Consider the following 18,179-nt stretch of genomic DNA (forward strand, 5'->3'; position numbering starts at 1 on the left):
TAGTAAAGTTAGGAAATGAGAAAATGATGTCATATGTTTACAGAAGAATAAACAAATTTTCATAATGATGAACGTAGCAGTTTACCGACAAGGTAACAAGGGTTAATTAAGAAATACAGATGAATGTGAAAGTTTGTGACAATACGACTGATTTACAGTTACAGAATATTCTATTTGATTTCTAAACATTTCATGCTCAGCAATCTATATACTGACAGTGAAATCTAGGTAGAAGATTTCACTGTCAGTAAAATCTGTATAAAATGAGTGCTGAAAATGTTAATGAAGATACAAGAACTGAAACAACTGGCCTCAGTTCAACATTTTATGCAATTTTTAAAGAGGAAGTGATGGGCTATTTTACCACTTATTTACTGGATGAAACCTGGATTGGGTCTCAAGGGTTATACGACCACCACTATAAAAATATAAAATAAAATAAAAATAAATAAATTTTGTGTATGAGGTCCCAATTTTTTGGGAGGACCCAATCATATTAATCTAACCAAACAACCTAGCTTCATTCGCTAGTCAAGGTTATCAAGCGTAGGTTAAGTTTGGTTAGATTATATTTATAATTATATTTATTTATTATATAAATTTATTTTACAAAAACAAGCATGTACACATATTACAGGCCTTAATTTATGACGAGTGTATAGGCCTTTATCAGTGGATGATTATATTAAGATTTATAGTGGCGGTCATATAACCCATGAGATCCTCTGGATTTCTTACACAAATGTCAAGTCAAAACAATAAATCAATGCAACAGCAACAGCCACCACCTCTGAAATAAAAAGGGTTAAGCTAGCACCTTTTGTCCCAAAAATCAAGGCTACTGTTTTCCAGGAAAAGATGGGCACCTTGATATCCTCTACGTTATGGAAGCAAATATTAATGCAGAAATGAACTGTAAAACCTTGCAGAAACTTAGACAATGCTTTATTATAATAGGTTATGCTTTTGCACAATAATGTTCAAATTCACATGTCTCTTCAAGCTGATCAATTTTTTGAGAAAATATTTATCAGAAAATCTTTTACCACCAATTCTGTAGCCTCGATCTTGCACAAAGTTTCACAAACAAATTACCAATTAATTATTCATCCATTCAACAAACTAGCTTCATCAGTTTATAGAAAACCCACAATAAATAACATTACTATAAATATACATTCTAACTACCCACAATCACAAAAAATTAACATATAATATTTGACATAATTACATATCTATATGACATTTGGAGCTATTCATTACACAAAAAAATAAAAATAAACTAAAAAAGAAATAAATGAAATAAAACAAATAGTATTTAATGGTTTTATTGATAAAATTATAGAAAAAATTTATAAAAATAGACTAAAAAATACCACGATAATTATACAAAAATACAACAGCAGGAAAATAACACTAAGATCAATAATAATTGATACTTAAAATACAACTACACAAATAAAATAATAAAAAATATTACTAATGTAATGATAAAAATAAATATAAAAAACCACATAAATAATATGATTAGTAAACCATATAATAATATAAATAAATAATATAAACCAAACAAACACATAATGAAATATTTAAAAAATAAAAATAGAGAGGAACTAAGAAGAATATACAAAATTAAATGCAATGAATGTCATAATACAGTCAAACCTCTATATAACTAACCTCGATTTTACAAATTCTTTTATTGCACTGTGACATTTTAATAAAACTACATATAAATGAAATGTTGAAATACTGCAAAAAATATAAGTACATACAGTAATTTTTACAAAATGCTTTTTAAAAATGACATTAAATTTAGTATTTTGGACATCTCTGTGAGTTTAAGATAGTTATTCTTTTGATTTCTATATCTAAAATGTACCTGTATCCAAACAAAAAGTATTCTTGACAACAATCAAGAATGACAGGTTATTTTTATTGAACTGGTAAAGCGTAAATTCCCAAGATTCTCTTAAAACCCAGTAACAATAAAATTCTAACAAGAGATTTAAACACATGTTCTGCAGTTACTGTCTGCCTGTACATTAAAGTGGCGGAATTTCCTGAAATTCATTAACTAACACAGAGGCAGACCTTACTTGAGATATATATTTTTTATACAGTACGTATAACGTATTAGATTATTATGTAACTCATGTTATAAAAATATATAATTATATTTTTTTTCTATAGAAAAATTAAGAAAAATAACTGTACTTAATTTTAATTCATCATAAAACAAGATAAAACGTTCATATAAATAATTAGACTGGAAATTCTTGCTACACCTATATAACAAATTTTTTCCCGGGGATTCTCGATTTTGTTATACAGAGGTTCGACTGTATTTATATTGATAAAACCAACAGATCATTTAAAAAAGATTTACAGAACATTACACAGCAAACAAAAACTAAAAGAAAGGCATATCTAATGTAGCTGACAATTTTTTACTATGCAAACATGATATTATTAATACCAAAAATAATTTAAATGTTTTGGAAGTTAGTAATAATGATAAAAACATGAATATACTCAAAAAATATTATATTTCAAATAAAAATAAATGACATAAATAAATAAAAAATTATGAATCATCAGATCACATTCGAAGATGATGATATAATTAAAAACATAATAAAAATATAATCTAACGGTTGGCAATAAGGCAATAGAACAAAGGAAAACTATGCTTTAAATACTACATCATTCTAGTACTGGACAGTAGAATTTGCATATACATTCATAATAACTTTCAAAACTTTTATCTCAAAAACCTCATATATCAAAAACCCATTGATTAAGAATGTTGAAATTTGATACAAATATTTGGCTACGTATAAAAACAGATTAAATGAAATTTACAGTTGAAAAACAACCTACATGAAAAAACCTCAATCCAGATAAGAAACAAACCAGTTAAAGCACAAGAATTAAACTGGTACACCTACAGTAAAAATATCTAACCATAACACAAAAGTAAGTCAGTACAACAGTTACAAAACTGGAAGCTACATATTCAGCAGAAACACTTTTCCACTTGAATGAACAATCAAACACAGACAGACTCCAAAAAATCAAAAGAAGAAAAGACAGGCAATGGTAGATCATGCCCAACAAAGTCATGTACAAAGAGTTAAATCCCATTAGTGAAACAACGCATAAGAGGAGAGGCTAGGATTTTTCAGACACATCATGAGGATGCAAGATTTGAGACTACTAAAACTGCTGGTACAGTATAATCTTGACTCAAAAAACACTGAGACAGGATGCAGATTGATCAGAGAAATAAGAGAGGATCTGAAGGAAATTGACCTTACATCAGAAAACATCACAGACAAGATAAAATTTAACAAAAAAATCAGAACAAAAACACTCACAAGAAAGAAACTCACAACACAAACATTTTCAATACCAGAAAGGGCATGGAGATCAAAAAGTATGAGAAAGTATTTTTTTTTCTCTTTCTTTTCCTTACTCCCACATTGAACCCGCAATTAAGCATTCAACAGCATAGGAGGTGTCCTTTCTACTCTAACAGCCCTTCCCACCTACCGGCAGTATGTCCAGCATGGCAGGTCGGGCTGCCAGTCAGATCCTTATTTTATATTATATTAGTAAGCAACCCATTAGAGTACCCCACTTCCTGTGTAGTTTTAGCAGTGATCCTATATGAGGCTACCCAGCTTCCAATTGTCACTATTCAAAAACTACAACAAGGAGGCCCCGATCCCTCATCAAGAACGGCCCACCTCGGCGAACTGTCCTCTCCAGATCAAGGCTGCCCTCCTTAACTAAACACACACACGGTAAAACATGATCGAAGTCCCAACCGTCACGGGATTTTGTCTTTAATATTCTAGAAGCTAGCTTCTCCACATTTCCCCAGGCCTGTCTACTGGAAAGCATACAACCCATAGTACTCTCTGGAGTAAGCTAGGTCAAACCCAGCTCCTGTCGAACACTGTCCCAACTACAAGAGTGGTATACGGTGTGCTCCGGTGTGTCCTGTGATTCACAGTATCTACAAACAGAGGCAGCGCATTTACCAAACCGGCACAGGTACCCCTCAAACTCCACATGCCCGGTTAGCAGCTGGGAGAGGTAGAACCCCACCTCCCCAAAGTCAAGCTGAACCCCCAGATCAATGCTATGTATAATGCATCTTGTCCAATCTCCTGTAGAACCATTCAACCTGGGAGGACTGCAAGGTCGAAACAATCCCTTTGAAGAGACTTGGATAATGGACTGACTAAAGTGATCGTATGTAGTCATAAAAAATACAAAGATACAAAAAACTACCAAAACTTAGTAATTAGATAAGTTAAACTTACCACCATTAATTTCCAATAACTGGTTTTTGCCGTATCCTGCACCTTCAGTTGGTACTAATGTTGTAGTTGTTTTAATGTAATAGAATTAATAAAACATATTCTTTTAATAATTTGTCATTTTATTCTAAATTATTAAAGAATATGTTCTAATGTAATAGATACAGAATTTAATATCAACTGAAAATGCAGCATACTTCAAAAAGCAGTTATAAATTAAAATGGTAAGTTAACTTATCTAATTAGTATGTTTTGGTGCTTTATATTTCATATAATATTAAATTTTATTAACACATTGATATTAATGAATTATTTGAATATTTAAAAAAAAAAATTAATAAACATATATATATATATATATAAAACAACCAACATAGTTACACAAACAAGCAAAAATACCTTCACAATATCACCAGTTGATCTAAATACAGGAAACTGAAGATTCTCCAGTACTTCACCATCCAAGAGGCAGTATCGTGTGCTACTTCCTGAAATAATTAAAATATAGTTATCGTCTGAACAAACATACTTTACAATATAAGAAAACATAACATTTTTTGATTTTAAATATTAAGTAATCTACATTCAAATCAATGGAAAATTTCCTTTTAAATGTTTTTGTAAGCTTATTAATATCTTCAATGAAATACCTGGTAGCACTGTTGTTAGTTCCCATCTTTAAACGGTCAGAAAACCCTTTAAATGTGTTCCAATAATACACTTAACCTAAAGTTCTAAATTTCAGTTAAATTCACTCAACCTAAGTTCTATTAGTTCAAAATATGGCCAGATCAGAGGAGATCCCTTTTCACGCCACACTCACGATCTAAGCAAGAAAGCTGGGAAGATGGTTAAAAGCCTGACAATGCTACTGTTAATACTGGTGGGCCCCAGGCGTCTAAAAGGAGGCTGTATGGTGGGTGGCGTCATTGGTCCTGCTGTATGGCATCCTGGTATGGAGAAGAGTCATGTCTGTGCGTAAGACAGGAACCTCATGGAGTGTTTTCAACGTCACATGGCATTGAAGGTGGCGTCAGCATACGTCTCGGTCTCGACCACGTGGTGCTGCCACTTCAGCAGTTAGCAATGGCCCGAACATTGAATTTTCAAGGCGTTTCTAAGGAAGAGGACATCCCAACCCTGTAGGGGAAGACACTCGTCTTGTGGTTGCTTCCGGTTGCCACACCGAACACCCCCCTGTTCTTAGCCCTAATGGGCTTTAACAGGAGTCATCTTTCACCCTCTAACTTTTTACATCTCATAGTAATAAGCCAGGCCTCGTTAGGATGCCACTGATGTAAATGCCTTGGTAGACATTTACATCAGCGACTTATAAATTCAGCTTTTGCCTTAGCTGCAGGCCTCATCCAGACATTTTGAATGTCCTACATCGTTGCCCTCTGAACTAGCTAACCAAGTTCGTGGAAGCACAAACCCTGCACTTAGTCCAACATTTTATAGAGTCAATTCATGTATAAATATCTCGTAAATTTTGAGGCAATTGTATAATAACATACCACCAAAAATGTTGTTCGCAACAACAAAATTAAAAATTTATTCCTAGTTCCCTTAGTGAACTCAACTTCAGTTCATACCCCTGACTTGGTTTCATTATGGACTCTGGTATGGTCTGCCACGGAGAGGCGGACAAACTCCTACTTCCACTCAGCTCATCATGGAGTCCTGCATGACATTTACTTTTACTTACTACCATCGTCAAGATGCCTCTACATCTCACGGTTGCATGGGAATCCATGCCCTCGGCAGCGCAGTCACCATCATGCCGACAATGATGCTTGTTCATTCAAAAACTTCCCTCATCAAAATGACGCTACACCTCACGGCTGCATGGTTACCCATACCCTTGGCAGTGCAACCATCGTTCCGCCGACAGCTAACATTTCAATAATAATCGCCATTACTTTACTGACTAATTGTGGCTCGATGCCAACATGCCAACCTCTGGCCAATCAACTGTCCAGGCAGTCCCTACTCTACTTATACCCATTCAGTCATTCTGCTCAGGGCGAGGAAACAGAGGAAGCCAGCCATGATAGTCCATTCTCTGCGAGTCTTCCAGTTGACTCGCAGATGAAAAGACGAATTTACTCTCTCGAGCTCCCTAACAACTCTGGTACGTTTAGCCTCGTACCAGAGACAAACATAAAGGACATGATCTACAGAGTCATCGATCGTACAGTTTGGGCACAATCCCGAATCAGTCAAACCAAACCTGGCGAAAACTATTTCTAAAAGTACCATGTCCTGAAAGGAATTGAGTTGTGTACCGATTGGGGGAGACCACCTAATTGCTCACAGCTCCCTAACATTTGGAAATATACCATGCGTGTATAAACCAGTAGAAGAATAACCAACCAAGAGTCCTAACCTGCCAAGAGTCAAAACCTTGTTCTTCAATTTCTCACATATGCCCAGAAGTAAGAAAACCTCCCTTCTTAGAAACATACCATTTTCAACATTCCGTAGCTAAAATGTCAATGGATTTTATACCGGCAATCACAGAAACTGCCTCTCTCAAGACAGATCTGTAGCCTCTGAAAACAGCTAACAATAGAAGATGCTGGGCTCACAATAAAATGTCCATAAAACGTTACAATTGTAAATGATGAGCCCAGACGGGTACAGCGTACAACATTATGGCCTTGCTGATATCTTTGTAAAGAATACGCATGGTACGAAAATTCAACCCCCCCAATCAGGATGGATGACTCTATGAACACCAAAGAAGGCATCTATAACCTTCCTTGTAACAAACTGAAGGTGCTCCCTGAAATGAAACCATTCATCAAGGATGGCACCCAGATATATCTGAACAGCAGCATATCTAATCGGAAGGCCGTCCATCACAACCCACAGGTGACAGGTCACGACTAGACAACCTTTAAGAAACATCATAGTAGTTTTCTCTGCACTGAAAACCATCTTATGCTGAAGACTCCACAACCTTAGTACCTTGCATGCCTGTGTAAGCTTCATCTCAGCATGCGAGTTACCCTCGACCAGCAGCAACCTATCATCGGCATAAGCCACGATGCGTCAGCCACTGGGTATCCACAACCGTACGGAAGAGGACAATAGAACAGCTTATAAAGATTGGCAGGCTAGATGGGGTGCATCCATGAAGGGGAGGTGGATACATTGCCTCATAGCACATGTTGAGCCTTGTGTCAGTAGAAAATTTGGCAAAGTTAGTTTCTGTTAGTTTCTCTTAACCCAGTTTTCAACAGCCATGTAGTCTTTTGAGAATATTTATGCAGGCAGAGAATCCAAATTGCCCGTACTGTCAGGAACTGGATTCACCTGAACAAATGATATTCCGATGCCCGCAGTAGAACGGGGAATGCCGCGGGTGTATTGCAAGAATAGGGCAACTGCAGATAGAGACTACTGTGCAGAAGATGCTACAGAATAAGGCAAATTTCTACACCGTGGTAGGACTCATGACAGACATTCTGCAGAAGGACTAAGAGGCAAGAACCTTCCAGGATGATTGAGCAAAGAGAAGTCCTCTTACAGGCAGAAATAAACAACTGGAAAGTAAAGAGGTGAAGGACAGCCCTCTGTGGAGCCGTCGTTCGTCCGCGCTTGCTTGGATGGGCGATGGTGATGATGCACAGGGACTCTGGATCCCTGAGCTCAAAGGCACCCCTCCCAAGCTGTGATAATGCTTAATTGCAGGTCTGGCCATGGGAGGGGAGGATCAGTGAGGTAGGAGGTTTAGTCGGTTGGGTGCAGGCACACATACACACTCTAAAAACATCTTTCAGAACCTGTTAACGAGCTCAACACACAGTATGTAAATGGTATTCCTTTGACTCATCAAAAAAAAAAAGTTCTATAGTTCATTTAAAAAATACAAGAACACATCAAAAAACAAGCACAACAAAAACTGAATGCATTATTCTGTAAAAAATTTATGGAATTTCCTAATCTTTTTTAGGACAGGCACCATTAAAAAAATGCTACCAAATACTTCATTCTAAAGATGATTCTAACAGACTTTTCGAAAAAAGTTACATTACTTTGAAAATGAGTTGTTTGATACTTAATGATTTCCATGGGCAGTTTATGCAGCCATAACTGAATATGTTCTCCTTTTCAAAACTTAGGGTCATAACGTCAACAACAATAATAGTAGATATACATGTAATACAGCAGCTGAGTGACTGAGGAAGTCATTGATTAGTTCATAATTTTACTATTTATCATCAGGATTTGAAAGTTAACCAATATTCTACACCTGTTGTGTGCTTTCAATATTTATTTAATGCTATCCAATCAAGACGAAAATAATTCAAATGAATTACATTTAAGTTAATATATATATATAGGTAGTATTTGAAAAGTAAAGTAAGTAAATCCACATTAACAAATTTAACCAGTGTCTCATCACCTGCTACAGTGTAGATAAAGAATTCTAAAACTTTGTTATTAATGATGCCGATTTGTTGTTGAGATCAACATTGCTTTTAGTTCATCGATAGTATAGGGATTCTATTCTTCAAATAGCCCCAAAGAAAAAAATCACAACCATTGCTCAATTGATGAGTGACATATTGCTCTGTTTTGATTAAAGACGCCATACCTTTTTTACACGATCTGTTAAGCAAGCATAAAATTCTTTAAATAAAACTTCAAAGGTAAACTTTTGTATTGACAGTTCAATCAATAATATTGGCCCACCATACAATTACCAAAAACAGCATACCATATACCAATTTTCTCATTGTGAAATGTATACTCAAACATCTACTGAGGATTTTCAATATCCAATATCTGGTGATACACAACCAAAAACTGAAACTAATGAACTAAATAAATAGTTTACAAATGTAGAAGAAAATGATGTAAATGCGATACTAAAAAATACAAATAACTTAAATCTGCTGCTTTCGTTAACCCCACCCTCATAAAAAGCCTGTTTCTTAACCCAACAAATATTACTGAAGTATTAAATGTAATAAAAAATTTTTTAAATATCACCTGAAATAGATAGCTTTAATGCTTCTTGCTTAAAAGAAATAAGTAACTATATAGCAGAACCACTTGAACACATAATAAATAGATGTTTTATTGAAGGCTATTTCCCTACTAAATTTAAAATATCCAACATAATTGCAATATATAAATCTGGAGGTAAAAACAACCTGGAAAATTACAGACCTATAAGTCCGTTAAGTGACTTTTCCAAAATAATTGAAAAAATATTAAAAACTGAATAATAGTTTCTTGATAAAGATAATTTCATTCATAAAAATCAGTATGGTTTTCAATCTGGAGAATCAGCAAAAGATGTGGTTTTACATTTAACTAGAATAATTAACAACAATTTTAATAAAAATAATAAGACTATAGCAATATTCCTTGATTTAGCTAAGGTATTTTACAAAATACCTAACAAAATCTTAATACATAAACTAAATAACTTCAGTATACAAGGACCAGTAAAAGAACTGTTTGAAAACTACCTTAAGGGTAGAACTCAAATTCTGACTTTAAATAACATCAGTGATCACACAAAATCCTCACACTTCGAACTACCACAAGGTACTATTCTCTCGCTAATATTTTTTATGACAACAATCTTTTAAAACTGAACCTTCCTGATGGTATCATATTATCTTTCACTGATTACACGGCTTTGGTTTTTTCAGGCAAGATTTGGGATGAAGTATATGAGCGATACCCATGGATTACTTTTGGTAAAGTCTTGGTCTGGAAGCCATATTCTTACGCTCAACCTAAATAAGACGAAAAATATGTCATTCTCACCTGCTGAAACTGACAAACCCCCTCGTGAATTTAAAATAAAACTACACACATTTTCAGTAAATAACAGCGAATTGATAAACAGTAACTGCCATTGTCAGTCAATAGATGAAATTAAGTCAATAAAATATCTCAGAATAATATTGGACGATCATATGAAAAGGAATGTCCATGTACAGTAATTAACATCAAGATTAAAATACCTTATTCATACCTTTTACAAAATTAAAGATCTTGAAATAATAAGAATTATAAATTTTGCATATGCTTATTCACTTTTTCAATATGGAATTAAAATATGGAGAGGAACATATGATACCCATCTTAATAAAATATTTATGTTCCAGACATATTTAATTAGAGCAGCTCTTGGCAGACCACGGTTATATCCGGTACATGCTTATATCCGGTACACCCTTATTTGAAGAATTTGAAGTACCTACATTGAGACAAATATATGTCAAGAACGTCAAATTTAAATCAAGAAGAATCTTACTGCAACAACACTTTGTTATATAACTTAACATATAGATTTTTTTGGATTGGCAGAAATCCTTCTTTCAATATCGGCTATGGCATTTGGAGTCCCAACAGAAGGTCACCTATTTCATTTTTCTGATTGAAACCAATCCTGCTGTATGCTATTTTTTAATCAAATCACGTATGCTACTCTTTGCTAGGACAGTGACAATCAAAAAATTTTCCACGAATAATTGACAAGTTTCTTGAAAGAATAAAGCTTCCACTTTAGCAACCCTTTTCTTGAACAAATAAGCATTTTAGAAAACTATAACTGCAAAGAACGAAACTATACTACACCAAGCATAAATAATTTACAATAGATGAGAGTAGTAACTAAAATAATAATGGCACTAGTAGCAGCATTGACAGTATCATTGTTGAAAATGGCACTAAAATAGCTGCAGTTCAAGCCAGCTCAATTCAGTTTAAGTTTCCCACCCGGTTTAATAAAACAATATTTAATTTATTAACATATTTTATTGCAGTTTTTTTATTTTTAAAAATTCAAAAAGCTATTTTATATAATTTTACTATAAAACTGATCACTCTTCAAGTGAGGCATCCTCATGAAGTAAATTTGGCACACACATGAATAGTTGCACGAGGTTAAAGCTTTACTAGGTATTCTCATCGGATACACATTTACTAGGAAACTCGTCAACTACACATTTTCAGTATATTGTAGTTTTTAAAATACTAACAATTCTTTTTTTTTTAAATAATAATCTTATATATGTATATAGATTCCAGTACTGGACAGCAGAATTTGTGTATTCACACATAATAAAGTCAAAATTTATAAAAACAATTTATTTTAATGTAATTACAGAATTAAATATCAACTGAAGATGCAAGATCCTGTGAAAATTGTTTTTTTGGAAATAATATGGTAAGTTTAACATATCTATTTACTGTATTTTGGTGGTTTAAATTTCATTTAAGACATATACATATTTTTTCTAAAATCGATCCTTTCAGGAATCATATTCCTTTGCACTATACAAATTATATATATATATATATTATAAGACAAAATAATTGAGTAAAACTAAAATAAAATAATAAATTGTCATGGCAATTAGCAGTCCTGACTTCTTTTCCACTTGGACCCAGGAAATTTTATACTTGCTACTTTCGCTCTTTTTCTTCAGTGCAATTCTAATCATAAAAAAAGAAAACTTTGATAATTTTAAAAATATAATCTATACAAGTACTTAGAGAAGTGTTCAGTCATAATAAACCTCACATTAGAAGTCATGTTTTACTTTTTCCAGTACTTTCACAATAAAAATATTTATTTACTCTTTGGGTAGAAGTGTTGTTAAAATCAAAATTTTGTAAAAATTCACAGTAATTGAGCATTTATATAATCAGTAAATGTTCTAAAAAATGTATTTAATTATTAATGTCTTATTTGTTTCCTTTATAACTTCTATAAAGTCTCCAAACAATTTTTATAATGCTTATGAAAGAATAAATTCAGAAAAGAACAAACTAAGTAAACTAAAACTAAAATAAACTATGCATCAAATTTATAGAAACTAAGGACATGATCTAAAATTAGACTTCATATTTCATTGTACAAAGAATAAACTGATAAAGTTACTGAATCTGAAGTAAAAAATATTTTTTTTTTTTAAAAAGAATTATTTACAAAAATCTACCGATGAACATTTCTCCAACTCCATTAGAAATCTGTTCACCATCTTCTCCCTTTACTTGCAGAATAGTTTCTGTCAAAGGTTGACCCAAATTGCTACCATCATCACCAGGCTTGATTTGATGTATTGAAGCCCAACAAGATACTTCAGTGATACCATACAAACTAAATATTTTTGTATTATTATGCTCTGAACTAAAGCTTTTTATCACTTCCCAGCTTGGACAACATTCACCTCCTGGAACGTAATTAAACAATGAAAAATTCTGTGAAAGTAAAATTGTTTTATACACAAAACTATTTCTTAATTCAGTATATTAAAAAGGAATTTCTTGTTTTTAGTTGCACTACACTATAAAAAACACATGTTAGTGTGACAGGAAGGCATTAAGCATTAATGGGGATGAGTGTGAGAGAGAGAGAGTGAGGGGGTAATAATTTTCTCCTTAACAATACCTTATATGTTCGTTATGATAAGATATGTGTGCAATTTAATTTTTTTTCTGATATTAATTTACATTACTTGTTCTTTAGAAGGATTTTTAACTGCATGAAGGATCTCTATGAAAGGATCATCCATGACATGCTACCACAATTTGAAACAGCTAAATGCTAATACAAATGTTGCCTTCCAATACTTTAACAATATTTTTTTCACCATCATTTTGCACTTCCCCACAGCCATTCGAGGGTTGTGTACATACACTGCCTTCTAGGTTTATAAAATTATCTGTGACTGACTTTGAAATCTTGAAATCCAGCTTTTCAACTCGGTACAATTTGCTTGCTAAGAATCAGAATAAATAAAAAAAACCACAGTGCTATTTTAATGTTAATAAACTGTTATTTTGCCAAAGGATACAATAACAGCTTTGAAATAATTTGATAACGATTATTTTTATTTGTTGAAAAATTTTAACCAATATACGAGGGTAAGTCAATTATTATTCGCAATTTAGTTATATTTTTGTTTATGTTGGTAGTACTGTCATGTTGTGTAGATAACACACGCATGGTTTAATTGTTGTTATGTCTGTGCAGGTTTTATGCTGCTAGGTTAGTTCCATTATTGCTGCCCTGCTGTTAACCATGGCTGCTCCGCTTTCTGTTTGCACCAGAGAAGAGCAACGTTCAGTAATCCATTTTTTGTGGTCGGAAGGGGTATCAGGAGCTGAAATTAATCGAAGACTTTTGGGTACAGTATGGGAACAGTGTGTTGCCGCGAGTGTCTACGAAAGGATTGAAAAATTCAAAAATGGTCACACAAGTGTTACACGACAAAGGAGCCGAACGACCATTTACCGCCACAAATGAGGAAAACATTGAGCGTGCACGTGACATGGTTTTCTTATAAAGACTAGTAACTGTTGATGAAGTGGCACATCGTCTGTAAATTAGTCAAGGTTCTGCTTATGAAATCATCCACAACAGACTTGGGTTTCATAAAGTCTGTGCAAGATGGGTGCCAAAACAACTCGCAGAGTTGCATAAACAAACACGCTTGGACATCTGCCAAAAACATTTGGATCGCTTTGGTAACGAGCGGGACATCTTCTTAAGACAGAATCATCATCGGTGATGAAACATGGATCTATCATTATGAGCCGGAGAGTAAACGACAGAGTACAGAATGGAAACATCCAAATTCGCCCTGCAAAAAAAAATTCAAGACCCAACTGTCCACAGGAAAACTGATGTTTATGGTTTTTTGGGACTCACAAGGCCCAGTACTGGAACATTATGAGGAAAGGGGCACGACAGAAAACAGTGCGCGTTACAGTGAGATGCTTACTGCCACGCTGAAGCCTGCAATTCAAAGCAAACGCCGAGAACTGCTGTCGAAAGGTGTTGTGTTGTTGCATGACAATGCCCGTCCACACACTGCTGAAACGCTCCAGAAACTCAATTTTGAGCTCATCTTCTGTATAGTCCTGATCTTGCCCCTTCTGACTACCACTAGTTTGGTAAACTCAAAGAGGCATTAAGGGGCCGTCGATTTACCGTGGATGAAACAGTGAAAGAAGCGGTGCAATCCTGTCTTGCAGCTCAACCGAAAACCTTCTTTTATGAGGGCATCAGGAAGCATGTTCAACGACCAAATGCGTTGAAATGCAAGTAAACTATGTTGAAAAATGATGTACATATAAGTTTCCTATTTGTACTGCAATAAAATTTACAACTACATTGCAGATAATAATTGGCTTACCCTCGTACACTGTTGTGGAAATAAATCCAGAATTATATTTTAGCCAGAAAAACTGTTAACATCAGTTTTTTGAAAGGGCGACTATTATAACACAGTTGTGTTCTTATTTTAAATGTATTATACTTATTCTATCTGACAATGATATGTGCCGTTATCTCTAGCAATCACACAAAGTATTCTAACACATGTATAGAACAATCTTAGTTTACTGGTTATTCTAATAACCAGTAAATGACAATCAAGCTTAAATATTAAACCCCATATAAGAATAAGTTGTGTTCTACAATAAAGTATAATTAATAAATATGTTCAATATTAATGCTATCTATTAAGCCAAAGTGTTTTAATGCACAATTCCAAAACTAAATACATATATTAAATTAATTTAAAAAAAAATACATTTTTTTATTATTTTAAAGAGTTATATTTAATATATTTTATTTGAAATTAATCTGAAAGTTATTACAATAAAATGAAGTACACTAGAATTATCATAAAAATTAAAATTACCTGCAATAAATTATTTTTTTTAAATTCTATATATCAGTTAGATCATCACCTACTTTATATTACCAAATACCTCTTCCTAATTTAAAATATTTCTCCTTATCATTATTTTCCAAATATCTCCCTAGTTCTTCTAACCTCACACCTCTTTGCTACCAAGTCTCTCTCAATGACCTAAATCATAACCTTAATATAACTCTTTTTGTTATTTTTTTTTTATAATTGTTCTAGCAAAAGTTTAAAGTAGCAAAAATTAGAAGAATTGTACTTGATTTCCTGCATTAGAACCAATATCAAAGGTTTTTTATATATTTCTTTCACTTAGGACGTTAACGACCAAAAAGATTTTGTGTAACAAACATCATTGATAATTTACTTTAGAACCGAACAAGTTTTACATAATCTTTTTCTTTTTATTAAAATATTTACTAGGTGGGTGAGTAGACATGGAGCTGTACTGCAGTAGCAAAACCAGATTTCATTAATAAATAAGAGCAATTATTATCAGATTAAAAAAGTAAATAAAAAAGTTAGAAAAATATAAAGTAAATAATATGGAATTCCATTTTTTTAATAATTACAAAAATATTTTAAACCGTATAATTATAATATACACATACCTAAAGCTAAAACTTTTAACGTTGTATCATCATTCATTACTCTTTTACGAACAAAATCAACAGGCCAATTAAGAAATAATGATGGTGTAGTCTGTATAAATGTAATGTTATGGACACGCCGCTGTGTTTTTTTATCAGGAAAGAGAATATCTAAAACATTATATGCAGCAGCTTTTAACTCTCTTTTTATGATAAAAATTGTTGCTCCTGTAGTTAAAGCTAAAAATAATTCTATCACGCTCGGATCAAATGTAACCGGTGAAGAGAAGTATATTACATCTGAAGGAGTGATTCCAAACAGCTTGCTAAAAAAAAAAAATTAAACATCAATAAATAATAATAAATAAAACAACAATACAGATTATAACAGAATCTTCTACCTTATCTTTTAAGAAGTATAAGAGTAAAACTAAACTCTGTGTGTAAGAGTAAAACTAAACTGTGTAATCCCACAATTATTTTACCTTTTACCTCATCATAGAAAATGAATTTATCACAAACACATGAATCAAACAATCTTTGTCTTATGGCTGATGTTTCTTTTTTTAGTAAAATGTTTCAGCAGCAGTAGGATACATTAAATTGGGTGGGAAATCTATATTACAGGCCGATTTCACTTATGTAAACAATCCAAAACTGTCAGAAGAATCAGCAAAAGTTAGGTTATATCAATTCTTCCAAATCTCAAATTCTTCTACAAAATCACTTTCATTTTCAGAAGGGTTTGAATGCAGACATAACTCTTCATTAACTTCTATGAGAAATAATTAAAAATCTGAATAATTCCAGAAACATATTGGATTGTTCTTGGACATAAGGAAAACCTTTTATACTGTTATTTTTTTATACTTGAATTTGGTAGGATTAAAGATTTAGCACTGAAGTGGTTCAAATCGTAAGTGAAAGATCTGTTTGTAGAATACAGCATCACAAAAATTCCTGCCACTTTTAGATTCCATAACCTATTTTAAGACTAGTTATTTATTTATTTTCTTTTTTATTGATCTTTATCAGGAGAAATTTAAGGATTTGAAAGCATTTGTGGATGACACAGCTTTGGCTTTGCTTTGGTTAAATATAATACTTTCATAAAAGATGTTCAATAGTTCAATAAAAGATTTATAAGATGATATGCAATCTATCTGTTTCATTTGAGCACGTAATGTACAGTTGGTATTTAAATGCTGGTAAAATTAATACATGCATACACAGACTGATTAATTTACCATGATAATACACTTTACTAGTATGAGATATCTTTATAAGAGCGATGTACTAAAATATACTGCAATAATTTTTATCTGGGATATCTTGAGAGCCCACATTTGTAGCAAAAAAAATATTTTTTTTTGTTTTCAGAGAGTAAGTATTACCTTAACTAGATGTGTCCAGTTTTTATTTTAAGACAAATTAATTTTGAATTTATTAATTTGAAACTTGATTATGATCTTTCATGTCAGGAATACGTGTATGTGTGTGTGTGTATGTGAATGAGTGAGAGTGTGTGTATGTGTGTATATGTGTGTTTATGTATGTGTGCATGTGTGTGTGTGTGTGTGTGTGTGTGTGTGTGTGTGTGTGTGTGTGTGTGTGTGTGTGTGTGTGTGCGTGCGTGCATGCACAAGCATGTGTGTGTATATAGTTTATCTAATCATAAAATATAAAATATTTTTTCAGTAAAAATATACACAAATATATATATATATATATAAAACAAACAACTCCGATAACAAACATACGTTGATTTATTGGGTTAATAAGCAAAAATATAAAGCATTTACATCAGCTTTTTCCCATTACTTTTTTCTGCAAGTCTTTCCTCTGAAATATAAATACATACTACAACTGATAGCAATGTTCTAAAAAAATAATGGTAATCAGAAAAATTAATGGTGGATTACAGAACTAGTAATTATTATAATAAGACATTTCTAAATCTTTAATCAGATTACTGAAGTCAGACACCACATAACTTCCTTGTACGCCTATTGGATGCTGGTTATAAAACGGATAAGTGGACTGTATAATAAAATGACATTGTTTAAATGCAACTAAAAATTATGACACCTTTATTCTATTAGATTGACATGCCACGTCTACTTCACGAACCCAACTGAGCGGGCAACATACATAAAAAAGGAAGTGGGAGAACTCCTCACTACACCAGACACACAAACACGCACCACATGCATGTAAATACAGAAAAATATCCAACACGCCCTCCACCTTGAAAGAACACCTTCAAAAAATAAAATTAATAAAAGTAAGGACATGCTAAAAAATTAATTACATAAATGTCAGTAATAATACACGAGACTACATACACATTTTAAATATGTAAAATAAAAAAAAGTAAGTATGATAAAAAAAAAGTAAGATATGCACATAATACACAAGCAAATCATAATGTAACAATGAACTTATTGTTTTGATAATGGACATATTTTAGAAATTGATTTTTTAATGTTCCAGTTGAAGTTTTAAGTGCCACCACACGTATTTTTCCATCGTTTCCAGGATGTATGTTGATTACAATAGCCATT

The 18,179-nt window shown here is 32.7% G+C and overlaps 1 protein-coding gene across 1 annotated transcript in view; it reads right to left on the bottom strand.

Annotated features, from left to right (window-relative positions):
- The window catches only part of Aasdh (Aminoadipate-semialdehyde dehydrogenase), a 56,072-nt gene that overhangs the window by 20,360 nt on the left and 17,533 nt on the right, over nt 1-18,179 (bottom strand). The window contains exons 3-5 of the mRNA XM_075359330.1: nt 15,637-15,941; nt 12,308-12,541; nt 4,731-4,819 (exon numbers count right to left, since the gene is read on the bottom strand). Of these exons, the coding sequence (XP_075215445.1) occupies nt 4,731-4,819; nt 12,308-12,541; nt 15,637-15,941 (628 nt within the window). The remainder of the gene's footprint in view (nt 1-4,730; nt 4,820-12,307; nt 12,542-15,636; nt 15,942-18,179) is intronic.

This window comes from Lycorma delicatula, chromosome 3 (assembly GCF_047948215.1).
Source record: "Lycorma delicatula isolate Av1 chromosome 3, ASM4794821v1, whole genome shotgun sequence".
NCBI classification, from domain to species: Eukaryota; Metazoa; Arthropoda; class Insecta; order Hemiptera; family Fulgoridae; genus Lycorma; species Lycorma delicatula.